Below are 14681 nucleotides of genomic sequence, written 5' to 3' on the forward strand. Positions count from 1 at the left end.
CGCGCGGAATCCGCGCGCCGCTCCGGAGCCGCCGACAGCTCCCTGCTCATCTGGCAGCTCCCGCTGGCGCTCTGAGCCCGCCCGGAATTCCCGAATTTCCTACCTCAGGAGTCCCCCGAATTCCCGGGAGCGGCGCTTGAGCCGCTGCGAGGGGAAAAAAAAAAAACTGGGAAAAGCGCGGAATTCTCCCTCAGATCCAGTGGATCTGGAGTTGGGAGCGTTGGGGTTTTCCCGGTTTCCCTGCGTGTGTGTGTGTGTGTGTGTGTGTGTGGGAAATCCCTAGAGATAGAAATCCCTGGATTATAAATAGGATGTAAATTATTACCTGTAAAAAAGAAGGAATCTGTATATATTGGGAATGCCGGGAAGAGCAGGAGCAGCTCCCGAAAAAGCGGCTCTGGCTGCAATATCCACTCCTGTTCCCGACTGGGAATTTGAGGATCTTCCGTACTGAAATCCCCTGGATTTGGGAGCCGACCCCGCTCGGCTTCCTGAGGAAAGGAAAAACTGGGGGAGCGTGGAAATAAATCCCATAGGAATGGCCGTGGTTTCCTTGGTTTGTGGCTTCGGGGCTTTTGTGGGATTTGGGAGTGGCATTCCAAGGGTTCTGCTTCCCTGGGAATGCTCCAGGATGGGGCTTGGAGCAGCCTGGGAGTGCAGGTTTCCAATGGAATGGGAAGAGCTTCCAGATGATTCCAACCCATCCTGGAATGCTGGAATTCTGATGCACCCCTCTGGAGCTGCACATCTTAAAAATCAGGTAAAAACCCCCAAAATTTCCTCTTTTCCCACTAGGAATGGGGTGGGATGGAGGGAAAATCCATCCCTTGTTCCTCTGCTTCTGCCCTCTCCATCGGCACGGGAAAAATCCCAGCCCAGGGAGTCGGGAGCTCATCCCGGGACTGGATCCATTCCTGCGTGTAACAGGAATTCCATGGGGAGCATCCCAGCGATGGGATGGATATTCCTGAGCCCTGGAATGGGAGCTGCTGATGGATATTCCATCTTCATCCCAGCCCTCTCAGGGATATTCCATCCTCATCCCAACCTTCTCAGGCATAGTCCATCCTCATCCCAACCCTCTCAGGGATATTCCCTTCTCATCCCAACCCTGTCAGGGATATTCCCTCCTCATCCCAACCCTCTCAGGGATGTTCCCTCCATCCTCATCCCAACCCTCTCAGAGATATTCCATCCTCATCCCAACCATTTCAGGGATGTTCCCTCCTCATCCCAACCTTCTCAGGGATATTCCATCCTCATCCCAACCCCCTCAGGAATATTCCTCTCTCCTTTCCCAGCCCTCTCAGGGACATTCCATCCTCATCCCAGCCCTCTCAGGGATGTTCCCTCCATCCTCATCCCACCCCTCTCAGGGACATTCCATCCCCATCCCAACCTTCTCAGGGATATTCCCTCCTCATCCCAACCCTCTCAGGGACATTCCCTCCTCATCCCAACCTTCTCAGGGATATTCCATCCTCATCCCAACCCCCTCTGGGATGTTCCCTCCATCCTCATCCCACCCCTCTCAGGGATATTCCCCTCTCCTTGTCCCAGCCTTTGCTGCATCCTTGGAATCCACGGAGCAGCCGCCGCCCCGTGGGGCCGATCCAGCTCCAGGTGCTGAAACGATCCCAAATAAAAGCGGATTTGCTGCTCCCGCTCCCTCTGAGCCGGGCCCCGAGCTGGATTGTCCGAGGCCAGCGCTGCTTTTCCCACATTTCCCATTCCAGGCTGGGAATTGGGGTCAGGGGGTTGATTCCGGGGCCTGCCCTGGGGCTCCCGTGTTCGACACCTGCCTTGGGGACATCAGGTGGCATCGAGTGGCACTCGGAGGCTTCTGATGCCTCACCCCGGCACGGCTCAGCTGCTCCGGGCACCGGAGTGCTGGGAATGCTCCGGATCCAGGGATTTCATGGTCTGATTCCTGCGCACAAACACCGCAGCAGCCCCGGCTAAAAATAATCAACGTTGGCTGCATTCGGGGCTGATTGACGAGCTCTGCAGGCGGCAGCGGCTCCTGGGAATTCCGTGGGATGAGGGCTTGGAAATGGGACTCGTGAGGGCTCATCCTGTTGGGAAAAACTTCCCAGGATTTCAATTTCAAAATTTCTTTGCGAGCAGAGCAAATTCTAGGGGAGAAATCCAGGAATATTTCACCCCCAAGGTGGGCAGAGCTTCCAGGTATTCCATGCAAGGAGGGGTAATTCCATGCTTCCCATCCATGGAGAGCTTGGAAACCGGAGTGTCCATGACTTGTGGGGGCTCATCCCCTTTGGAAAACCTTTCCAGGATTTCCAGGGTGGGTTCACAGGAAGCAAAGCCAATTTGAGAGGAGAAAAATCCAGAAATATTTCACCCCCAAGGCGGGCAGAGCTTCCCTGCCTTCCACGCAAGGAGGGGCTGGAATCTGCGACTTGTGGGGGCTCATCCCGTTTGGAAAACTTTCCTTGGATTTCCAGTGTGGGTTCCTAGGGAGCAGAGCCAATTTTAGGGGAGAAATCCAGGCATATTTCACCCCCAAAATGGGCTATGGAAGAACTTGTGTAGCTTCCATACAGGGAGAGGTTGGAAACCGGAGTGTCTGAGACATGTGGGGGCTCATCCGCTTTGGAAAACCTTCCCAGGATTTCCAGGGTGGGTTCCTAGGGAGCAGAGGCGATTTCGGGGGAGAAATCCAGGAGTATTTTGCCCTTGGATAAGCTTTTCCCCTTCCTTGGGCAGGATTTGCCCTTCCCAGGTTTTCCAGTCCCTGTCCCGCTCATCCCAACTCACCCCAGCTCTCCGTGCTCTCCTGAGATGCAGAGGAAATTCCAAGGGTTTTCCTCCTGGCTGCTCTTCCCAAGGAAGCACTTCCATGGGAACTCCTCTCTGGCTTCCATCCATGTGGTGGTGGGAACTGGGGGTGGAAAAGATGGACATGGAACGTTCCAGGTGTGGTGGGAACTGGGGATGGAAAAGATGGACATGGAACGTTCCAGGTGTGGTGGGAACTGGGAATGGAAAAGATGGACATGGAACATTCCAGTCTGATGGGAATTGGGGATGGAAAAGATGGACATGGAATGCTCCAGGTTTTGTTCCTGGGATCTGGAGCTGCTGGGAAGAGTTTTCCAAGTTCCTGGATCCGAGGCAGCTGCCTCAATCAGGGATCATTGTTCCCTGCTCTTCCTGGGAATTGGGCTCTGCCAGCAAAGGGTGCCAAGGGGAGAAGCTGAGGGATCTGGGAACATTCCAGATCCTGCTCCGGCTCTGGAATCCAACCTCATCCCCCAGGCTCGCCGGAAAAGCCTTTCCTGCCCCAAAATGCCTCTCCTCAAGGATCTTTTGGGTGTGGAGCGGCTCCACGGGGCAGGATGCGGATCCTTGGGTGGGAGACACGTGGACATCCCTCATTCCATCGGACATCCCGCACTCCATCGGACATCCCTCATTCCATCGGACATCCCGCACTCCATTGGACATCCCGCACTCCATCAGACATCCCGCACTCCATCGGCCATCCCTCATTCCATCGGACATCCCTCATTCCATCAGACATCCCTCATTCCATCAGACATCCCACATTCCATTGGACATCCCTCATTCCATCGGACATCCCGCACTCCATCGGACATCCCGCATTCCATCAGCTATCCCACATTCCATCGGACATCCCTCATTCCATGAGATATCCCTCATTCCATCGGACATCCCTCATTCCATCGGACATCCTGCACTCCATCAGACATCCCTCATTCCCTTGGCTATCCCTCATTCCATCGGACATCCCGCATTCCATTGGCTATCCCACATTCCATCGGACATCCCTCATTCCATCGGACATTCTGCACTCCATCAGACATCCCTCATTCCATCGGACATCCCTCATTCCATCGGACATTCTGCACTCCATCGGACATCCCTCATTCCATCGGACATTCTGCACTCCATCGGACATCCCTCATTCCATCGGACATCCCACATCCCATTGGCTATCCCACATTCCATCCCACTCCCGCCCGCTGGCTTGGGCTTTGCAGGGGATTCACTGGAGCTGCTGCTGAGGCATTTTTGGGTTATTTTTGTCTCATTCCTCAAGGAAAAGGGCGGTGGATTAATCATTCCTGGATTTTCCTGCTCCAGGCCGAAGTCCTCCCGCCTTTATTTCCCTGTCACTCCCATCTCCCCCAACACCAGCTTAGAGCTGGTGCCTGTCCAAGCTTAAACTCCCCCAGAGGCTTATCCCGGCCGGATTCCTGGTTTTTGACAACCCTCTCAGCGCTCCGCATCTCCCTCTTCCCAAGATAATGGGATTAATTACAGCCGGATTTGTGTTCCCTGCGCTGGCTTTGAAGGAACCACTTGGAAATGCTGACGGCTTCGTCTTCCCCCTCCTTCTCCCGCTGGATTTGGGCTCTGGAATCGCTTCCCTTGGAGCTGGTGAGTGACCAGGAGGCTGGGAGATGATGGGGAAGCAGCAAGGCCGGGAGCTGCGGGATTCCAGGGATTTTGGGAGGCTGGGCTGAGGAAACGGCGATGGCGGTGCTGGAAGGGGATGTTGGAATGGTGGGTGTTGGAATGATGGATGTTGGAATGATGGCCATGGTGGAATGGTGGATGTTGGAATGATGGCCATGGTGGAATTGTGGCCATGGTGGAATGGTGGATGTTGGAATGGTGGATGTTGGAATGGTGGATGTTGGAATGGTGAATGTTGGAATGATGGATGTTGGGGTGATGGGTATTGGAATGATGGCCGTGGTGGAATGGTGGCCATGTTGGAATGACGGCTGTTGGAATGGTGGCCATGTTGGAATGGTGGGTGTTGGCATGATAGCCATGTTGGAATGGCAGATGTTGGAATGATCAATGTTGGAATGGTGGATGTTGGGATGATGGGTATTGGAATGGTGGCCATGGTGGAATGGTGGCCATGTTGGAATCATGGCGGTGGTGGAATAGTGGATGTTGGAATGATGGCCACTCTGGAAGGGGATGTTGGAATGATGGCCATGGTGGAATGGTGGCCATGTTGGAATGGTTGCCATGCTGGAATGATGGATGTTGCAATGGTGGCCACGTTGGAATGGTGGGTGTTGGCATGATAGCCATGTTGGAATGGCAGACGTTGGAATGATGAATGTTGGAATGATGGATGTTGGAATGGTGGATGTTGGGATGATGGGTATTGGAATGGTGGCCATGCTGCAATGGTGGATGTTGGGATGGTGGCCATGGTGGAATGGTGGACATGTTGGAATGGTGGGTATTGGAATGGTTGCCATGATGGAATGACGGCTGTTGGAATGGTGGCCATGTTGGAATGATGGATGTTGGAATGATGGTGGCCATGTTGGAATCATGGCGGTGGTGGAATAGTGGATGTTGGAATGATGGCCACTCTGGAAGGGGATGTTGGAATGATGGGTGTTGGAATGATGGCCATGGTGGAATGGTGAATGTTGGAATGATGATTGTTGGAATGGTGGATTCGGGATGATGGGTATTGGAATGGTGGCCATGCTGCAATGGTGGATGTTGGGATGGTGGCCATGGTGGAATGGTGGACATGTTGGAATGGTGGGTATTGGAATGGTTGCCATGATGGAATGACGGCTGTTGGAATGGTGGCCATGTTGGAATGATCGATGTTGGAATGATGGCTACTCTGGAAGGGGATGTTGGAATGATGGGTGTTGGAATGGTGGCCATGTTAGAATGGTGGCCATGTTGGAATGGTGGCCATGTTGGAATGGTGGGCATGTTGGAATGATGAATGTTGGAATGGTGGCTGTTGGAACAATGGCCATGTTGGAATGGTGGACACAGTGGAATGGTGGCCATGTTGGACTGACGGATGTTGGAATGATGGCCATGTTGGAATGGTGGCCATGCTGGAATGGTGGCCATGTTGGAATGGTGGGTGTTGGAATGACGGATGTTGGAATGATGAACATGTTGCAATGATGGACACAGTGGAGTGGGATGTTGGAGCCATGGGTGTTGGAACGATGGCCGTGGTGGAAGGGGATGTTGGAATCACAGCCATGGTGGAAGGAGATGTTGGAATCATGGCCGTGCCACTGGCGAAAGCCAACCCACAATGATGACGGCCCCATGGCAAACCCATAGTGATGCTGATCCCAAGTATCCCATTGGGATAAGGAGCCATGTGCTGCAACAAACCCTCATCCCAATCCTTGGGAATGCTGGATCCGTGACCAGACGCCAGCCCATCACGGTGCCTGACCCCATGGCAAACCCACAGTGGAGGAAACCCATAACTGATGTCAATCCCAACCACCCCATTGGGATCCAAACCCTCCTCCCAACCCTTGGGAATGTTGGACCACATGGACCTTCAGCCCCCCAAGCCCCTGAGGGTGGGACAAACCCATCCCCAGGACACCCCGGACCTCCAGGATGTCCGAGCCCCCCTTCACCCCCACCCCTGAGCATTAATTGTACGCTAATTACCTTCTCATTAAGGCTCCAGGCCGGGCTCTTTCCCAGCTCCACCACGGATTTGGGCAGCTAGGAGGAGGTCGGGAGGTCCATCCCTAATTCCAGGCCCGCGTGAGCGCCCCCCATTAGCGTAATTAGCCGTGCTAACGAGGAGCTGTGATGTTTTATGCATGGCACCTAATTTTACTCCGGCAAGCTCCCGCTAAATTTAACTCCATTAATCATTGATTCCCGAGGGGCCGGATCCCTGATTAGCGTCACATGGATTAGGGCAGGAAAGGGATTTAAAATAAACCCCCCTCGCCCTTCTCCTGCGCGAGACGGAGCCGCCGCCCCTTGGATGAGCCTGGGATGTGGCTGGAAGGCGTCGCTCCTTTCCTGGCTTTCCTGGTGCTGTTTTCTGGGAAAAACCAGGGAAACAAAAGCATCGTGGGATCACTTCCCTCTCCCCATTCCCAATCCCAGTTTTCTCGGCCGTGTTTGCACGGCAGAGCCGTCCGTGTTTGATTTTTTTTATCGCAGGCTCCAGGAGTTTATGGAGCAATTCCCAGATGTCCTTGATGAATTCCCAAGGGTTGGGAGCCGCTGGTTGGTCCTGCATCACTCAGTCCGTCCGGATGCCGGCAGATCCATCAATCCCCACCGTGGACATTGGAATTCCTCAAGGAGCTTGAGGACAAGGCTCGAGTCCCTTCGGTGTCCAGCTGCTCCCAGGGTCTTCCCATTCCCTAAGGAAAAAAATCCCCCTCATTATTTCAGAGCAACCAGATTTTAAGGGATTTTCCCCATTCCTTAACCTCATCCCTGCAGTATTCCATGGATTTGGACCATTCCCAACCCTCCTGCTCAGGGATGAGGATTTGGGAGCTGTCCGTGAGCCTCTTCCAGCAGGTGGAGCCACCGAAATTCAGACATTTAGGTCTGAGCATCCGTGTCCTGTGATGGAGGGAAAACTGGGATTGGGGAGTCTGAGCATCCGTGTCCTGGGATGGGGGGAAAATTGGGATTGGGGAGTCTGAGATTTCGTGTCCTGGGATGGGGGGAAAATTGGGATTGGGGAGTCTGAGATCCCATGTCCTGGGATGGGGGGACACTGGGATTTAGGGGGACATTGGGATTTGGGGGAACACTGGGACCTGGGGGGGAATCTGAGCATCAAAATCCCAGCTGGGCTGGGGGCGGCGGTAATTCTGGGATCTGGGTTGTCCAAAAATCCAGGCCCTGGATTGTGGGGACATTGCGATTTAGGGGGGACACTGGGACATGGGGGTCTGGGCATCCTTGTCCTGGAATGGGGTGGAACACTGGGATTGAGGGATCTGAACATCCAAGTCCTGGTCTGGGGGGACATTGGGATGTGAGGGAACATTGGGATTTGAGGGAACATTGGGATTTAGGGGAACATTGGATCAGGAGTCTCCAAGAATTGAAATCCTGGCCTGAAATGAGATTCTGGGATCTGGGTTGTCCGAACATCCAAATCCCAGATTGTGGGGACAGTGGGATTTAGGGGGGACATTGGATCAGGGGGCTCCGAGCATCCCAATCCTGGTCTGGGGGTGTGCTGGGACCTGAATTGTCCCAGTATCCAAATCCTGGATTAAAGGACATCAGGATTTGTGGGGCTCTGAGCATCCCAGTCCTGGATCACGGGGACATCAGCACCTGAAATTGCCACGTTTCCCTCCCAGGCAGGTGAAAAATGAAGGAGAAACGGGAAAACCAGAGCCAAGGCTGGGCTGGGACAGCGTCTTCCCGAGGCACAGATGGAGCAATTAGAGGACAAATCCTTCCCGGGGCTGATCCCACTCCAGGAATGCAAACACTTCCACGGCGGGGTCCTTTCCTGGCTTCCTGAGGCTCCTGGAAATTCCGAACCTGTGATTCCTTGATGGAAATGGGATATTCAGGTTACCTGAGACAGTTGCGAGAACGGCGGAAAACATGGAAAAAGAGCATTTCCCACCTGCAAAATTCCCGGGGGCAGTGGGCTGGGAGCCAAAAATCCCGGGAAAAATGAATATCCAGGTGTGTCGTTACCCAGCCCAGGTGGATTTGGGATTTGGGAAGCAGCGGGAGAATCCCAATCTGCCTCCCTTCCTCCTTTTCCATGTCCTTGGGCCACGGCCCTGGGGAGCAGAACCAATTTCCCAACGTTTCCAATTAAACGCTTCCCATCCGAGCCGTTAATTAGGACGTTCCAGGGCACTTCCCAGGCACTTGGATTTCCCAAATATAATTATTAATATCCCATGAAACAATGAATTATCACCCACAATTAAAATTAATTACGTTTCTCCAAGTTAATTAAATTATTCTTCGGATAGGGAGACGAGGGAATTCCAGCATCCAAAGGAGAGGCCCCGTGGGGAACTTGGAGGAAGCAGGAGCAGGGAGGGGGCAGTGCTCCAAAATTCCAGGTTTTTCTTGGCTTCCCGTATTCCCTGTCCCATTCCCTTGGGCATGGATACAGTGGGGTTTTCCATGGGGAAAAAAATAAAATCCCTGATATCTTCAATTCTCCAGGAAAAGGGATTTGAAATAAATGCTGATTTTTATGGAAAGTGGGAATTGGGTCTGGAGCGGAGGCCAAGGAAAACTCAGGGAATGCTGAGCGGAGCATCAATCCATGGGAACACATTCCCAGTGCTCCAAATCCCTCAAATTCCAGCAATTCCCCCTTCCACGGCCCAGGCTCGGTTTTTCCACCAGGTTTCTAAACAGAGGGAATAATTCCAGAGGTTTGGAATTCCCTGTGGAAGGAGCGGCTCCGCTCCAGGCCTGGCAGATCCTCCGTGTCCCGCCAGGTTCCAGGATCCAAAATCCAAGATCCAAGATCCGAGATCCAAGATCCAAGATCCGAGATCCGAGATCCAAGATCTGGGATCCAAGATCCGAGATCCAAAATCCAGGATCCAAGATCCAGGATCCAAGATTCAAAATCCAAAATCCAAGATCCGAGATCCAAGATCCGAGATCCAAGATCCGGGATCCAAGATCCGAGATCCAAGATTCAAAATCCAAGATCCAAGATCCAGGACCCAAGATCCGAGATCCAAAATCCAAGATTCAAAACCCAAGATCCAGGATCCGGGATCGTTTGCCCTTCCTCGTTCTTGTCCATAAATCAGCGTTATCCCCCGAAATTGCCTGGAAATAACTCGGGGTCACGGAGCTGCTCCGGGTAATTTTCCCGCATTTATCCGCCGAGAGGGATGGGATGGAACGGCTCGAGTGGGTTTTTATTCCCTTCTCCCTTTCTTAGCTGGATTAACCCTTCTGTGCAAGGAAAAAAAGAGGGAACGATGAGATTTTCCACTCCGTGTCGTCCCTTCCTTTGGGAACAGCTCCTGGGGTTTTTCCCCACCTTTTCTGGGAAAATTTGGGAACCAGGACCTTATGGGGAAAGGGAGAAAAAGAAAAGCTGAAAATAATGGGAAAAAGGAATATGAGAAAATAATGGCAAAAAAGGAATTTCTCTTTTTTCAAGGCTCCATTTTATCCCAATGGATTGGGATAAATGAAGGAATTTTGGGATGCGCTGGGTACTTGCAGGGGGGTGTCTCCCCTCCCAAAAAATTTTGGTTTTATCCCCCTTTCCTTCCCCTCTCATTTCCCGCTGGATTTATTCCCATCCATATTTAAATCTCGATGTATAATTCAAATATTCCTGCCCTGGATTTCCTCATTCCAAGGACTTTCCTTCTCCAGCACTCCCTTGAGATCCTCCCTGGATTTCCCCCCATCCTCGATGCTCCCATTCCTCATCCAAGGATAAAAAAACCCCTCCCGCAGATTCCCAAAAGCCCCACAAAAGCTAAAAACTCCCCCTGAATCCCAGCCAGAGAAGCACTTAAACATCTCCACGGTGATTAATGAGGAATAAATGCCTGGATTTGGGATGGATCTGGGATTTTGGAGCCGCCACGTGGGGAGGAGGGAAGAGCCGTGGGAGGAAATCCCACTCCTTGTTTTACACCGCGACCGATTTGTTCCCGTTTTTCTCCCCTTTGCGCCCAGGAGTCAGAGCCAGCCTGGGAAAAAAGGAGGAAAAAATTCCCTCTGGATGTGTCCAGGAAAATCCAGGCTCTGCTGAGCCCCTTCCCTTCATCCCAGGAAAATACTGCAAATTCTGCTCTGCAAGAGGAGGGAAAACGAGAGAAATCCATTTATCCCCTGGGAATTCTGCGTTTTCCCGCTTTTCTTCGTCCCAGGGGCTTTTTGAGACGCCAAAGTTTTCACCACGGGGAGATTTTTAGAATCCAGAGGTTTTTGGGACGCTCAGATTTGGAGCTGCCCCCAAACCCTTTCAACCCAAACCTTTTCCAAAGGAAACAGAGGAGAAGATTTGGCAGCAGGAACTGGGGACAGGGAGTCAAGCTCAGCCTAGGCCGGGTTTGGGCCCAGCTTTGACCTCAGCAGGAGCTGCAAATCCTTCCCTAAGGACCCCAAAAATAAGTTTTTTCCTGCAGGAAGCAGCTGCTTTGGGCAGTTTCCATTTAAATTTCCAAGTTTTTCCTTAAATTTTGCAGCTTCCCCATTGTTTTTGGAATTTCCCTTTATTTTTTCTCTGATTTCCCCCCTGCCCCCTTTTCCCCCTATTTTTTTTCAAATTTTCCCATTATTAATGGAATTTCCCTTTATTTTTTCTCTGATTTCCCCCCTGCCCCCTTTTCCCCCTATTTTTTTTCAAATTTTCCCATTATTTATGGATTTTCCCTTTATTTTTTCTCATCCCACCCCCACCTTTCTCCCTATTTTTTTTTAATTTCCCTGTTATTGGAATTTCCCTTTATTTTCCCAATTCCCCTCCTTTTCCCCCTTATTTTTAAAAATGTCAACCATTTTTTGAATTTCCCTTTATAGCTTTCCCAATCCCCCCTCTTTTTTCCTTTTTTTTTTAAATTTTCCCATTATTTAAGGAATTCCCCTTTTTTTTAATCCCTTCCCTATTCCTCCCTGCCCCCCTCTTTTTATTCCTTTTTTTTTTTCTGAAAATTTCCCCATTATTTTTGGAACTTCCCTTTTTTGTTCCAAATTCCCCTCTTTTTTTGAGTTTTACTGGGATTGGGATGGGATTTGTGCCATCCTTGTTTTCCAGGGTGGGGTTGGGATGGGATTTGTGCCATCCCTGTTTTCCAGGGTGGGATTGGGATGGGATTTGTGCCATCCCTGTGATCCTAATTGGGATTGGGATGGGATTTGTGCCATCCTTGTTTTCCAGGGTGGGATTGGGATGGGATTTGTGCCATCCCTGTGATCCTAACTGGGATTGGGATGGGATTTCTGGTATCCCTGTTTTCCAGGGTGGGATTGGGATGGGATTTGTTCCATCCCTGTGATCCTAATTGGGATTGGGATGGGATTTCTGCCATCCCTGTTTTCCAGGGTGGGGTTGGGATGGGATTTCTGCCATCCTTGTTTTCCAGGGTGGGGTTGGGATGGGATTTGTGCCATCCTTGTTTTCCAGGGTGGGGTTGGGATGGGATTTCTGCCCTCCTCGTCCTCCACACCGGGATTTCATCCTCTCCTTGAGCTGCTCCATAAATCCCAGCTGGCCCTGGAGCTTTTCCAAGCCTCTGGAATGGGGGACGCCTCCCTGAGGGCGCCTTTGACGTCCCAGCCTCCTTTTTGGGGTCGCCCTGGTGCCAGCAGCGCCCTGGATTTCGGGATCTGCTCCATTTCCTCCGTCCTCTGGCCGCGGAAGGACTTTAATTAGCAGGGCCTGGAATTAGGGCATTAATTTGGGAAGCAGGAACTGCTCTGTGTCCCTCGCGCTGCATTGCACCAACAACGGCTGCAAAACACCCGGAATTTGGGAATTCTGGGGGAAAAAACCCAAAAATCTGCCTTTTTTCCTTTATTTTTCCCCACTGTGGTGGAAATCCCAAAGGTGGGGGAGGCCCAGCTGAGCTTTTCCTGAGGAAAGGGAACAAAAATTCTGTGGAATCTGGCGTTGATTGGAATTCCAGCTTGGATGGAGCAGGAAAGGGGGAAAATGTCGCAGTCGCAGCACGTTTGGGAAACTTTTAGGATTGGGAATTTGGAATTTCTCCCTGTTGGAGCCACCAAGCTTGGAAAAGGCCTCCAAAACCATCAAATCTGGGAAAAGATGGGAATTTTTGTAGTGCTGGACCCCCTCTGTGGGGTTATCCTGGGGGTTTGCAGAGGGAATAAGGAATTTTGTTAAGGAAACAGGAAATTTTCTCAGGGAATAAAGGATTTTGCAGAGGCAATAAGGAATTTTTTCAAGGGAAAAAGAAATTTTGGTGGCGGGAATAAGGAATTCTTGCTGAGGGAACAAGGAATTCTGCAAAGGAAAAAGGAATTTTGGAAAGGAAAAAGGAAATTTGCTGAGGGAAAAAGGAATTTTCGTGCAGGGAATAAGGAATTCTGGGCCCCCTCCATGGCGTTTTCCTGGGGGTTTGCAGAGGGAATAACGGATTTTTTTTTGGAGTAAATAGGGAATTCTGCAGCGGGAATAAATAATTTTTGTGACGGAATAAGGAATTTTTTGGAGCCGTAAATGGGATGAACTCGGAGGGGAAAAGCTCCTGCGAAAAGGGGAGGGAAGAGCGATTAATGGGATTGTTCGAGGGATTTGGGAGCTGGGTAATGGAAGCGTTAGGGCTCCCTTGGGATTGGAGGGAAATCCACCTTGTTTTTCCCCAAAAAAACGACAGAGTTGGTGCATGGAACTGCAGGAGGAACTGGGAAAGCTGGGATTGGATCCACCCGAACTCCAGGTCTTGGCATAGCGGGGATATTTCGGGATAAATCCCTGGTTTTGGAAAGGATAATCTTAATTTTTGACATTGTCCTTCCCTGCTCTACCATTCCAGCCTGGTTTTGGGATGTTTTGGGATATTTTGGGATATTTTGGGATGTTTTGGGATAAATCCCCACTTTTTGAAGGACAATCATCAGTTTTGGCATTGTCCTTTCCCTGCTCTCCCATTCCAGCCTGGTTTTGGGATATTTTGGGATAAATCCCTGGTTTTGGAAGGATAATCTTAATTTTTGACATTGTCCTTCCCTGCTCTCCCATTCCAGCCTGGTTTTGGGATATTTTGGGATAAATCCCTGGTTTTGGAAGGATAATCTTAATTTTTGACATTGTCCTTCCCTGCTCTCCCATTCCAGCCTGGTTTTGGGATATTTTGGGATAAATCCCTGGTTTTGGAAGGATAATCTTAATTTTTGACATTGTCCTTCCCTGCTCTCCCATTCCAGCCTGGTTTTGGGATATTTTGGGATAAATCCCTGGTTTTGGAAGGATAATCTTAATTTTTGACATTGTCCTTCCCTGCTCTCCCATTCCAGCCTGGTTTTGGGATATTTTGGGATAAATCCCTGGTTTTGGAAGGATAATCTTAATTTTTGACATTGTCCTTCCCTGCTCTCCCATTCCAGCCTGGTTTTGGGATATTTTGGGATAAATCCCTGGTTTTGGAAGGATAATCTTAATTTTTGACATTGTCCTTCCCTGCTCTCCCATTCCAGCCTGGTTTTGGGATATTTTGGGATAAATCCCCATTTTTTGAAGGATAATCATCAATTTTGGCATTGTCCTTTCCCTCACATTCCAGAGTGTCCCAGCTTGGCCTTGGCTCCAATTTTCCAACTCCCGCAAGGAATGGGATGAGGCTCCTTGAGCTTCCCACTTCCAAGACTGGGATTTCTCCTCCCCAGATCCTGCCTCTGCAGGGAAATCGTGGATTCTCCGGGATGGATGGAATTTTGTTACGTTGGGAATCCTCCTCCCTCTTGTTCCCGGAGCATTTTCCCACTCAGTCCACAAAGCCACATCCCAGAACGGAATTTTTCCGTATTTTTCCTAGTTTCCCATTCTTCCACCAACCCCTGGGAGATGCTGGGAAAAGGCGTCGGAATCGCTTCCAGCCCCGTTCCCATCCCATTTATCCGCCCTGTGCTTTTCCCTCCTCCATCCTCTTGGATTTCCTGGGAATGTCATGTTCCCTCCTGGCTGCTGGATCAGCGCAGGGAAATTTAGATCCAGGTGGAGCCAATTTCTGTCCAGAAATTCCCGATTTTCCCCGACCTGGACCATCCCTTGCTCCATCCATAAACTCATGATCCTCTCTTATTTTCCATCTTTTTTTTTCCCCCCTTTCTCCCTCATGGAATTGCTCATTCCAGGTGTTTCCAGGCACTGGCAGGGAATAAACACAGGGATCGGGAGTTGTTCCGTTAAATTTAATTTCTCTGTT

General features: G+C 50.8%; 2 protein-coding genes across 2 annotated transcripts in view; both read left to right on the forward strand.

Annotated features, from left to right (window-relative positions):
• Positions 1–4210, forward strand: part of ARHGEF10L (Rho guanine nucleotide exchange factor 10 like) — a 48705-nt gene extending 44495 nt beyond the window's left edge. The window contains exon 24 of the mRNA XM_031062979.1: positions 4129–4210. Within this exon, the coding sequence (XP_030918839.1) occupies positions 4129–4210 (82 nt within the window). The remainder of the gene's footprint in view (positions 1–4128) is intronic.
• A 311-nt stretch (positions 4211–4521) lies between these two features.
• IGSF21 (immunoglobin superfamily member 21) overlaps positions 4522–14681 on the forward strand; it is a 74130-nt gene continuing 63970 nt past the window's right edge. The window contains 1 exon segment of the mRNA XM_031062980.1: positions 4522–4598. Within this exon segment, the coding sequence (XP_030918840.1) occupies positions 4522–4598 (77 nt within the window).

This window comes from Geospiza fortis, unplaced genomic scaffold (genome assembly GCF_000277835.1).
Source record: "Geospiza fortis unplaced genomic scaffold, GeoFor_1.0 scaffold4, whole genome shotgun sequence".
NCBI lineage: Eukaryota > Metazoa > Chordata > Aves > Passeriformes > Thraupidae > Geospiza > Geospiza fortis.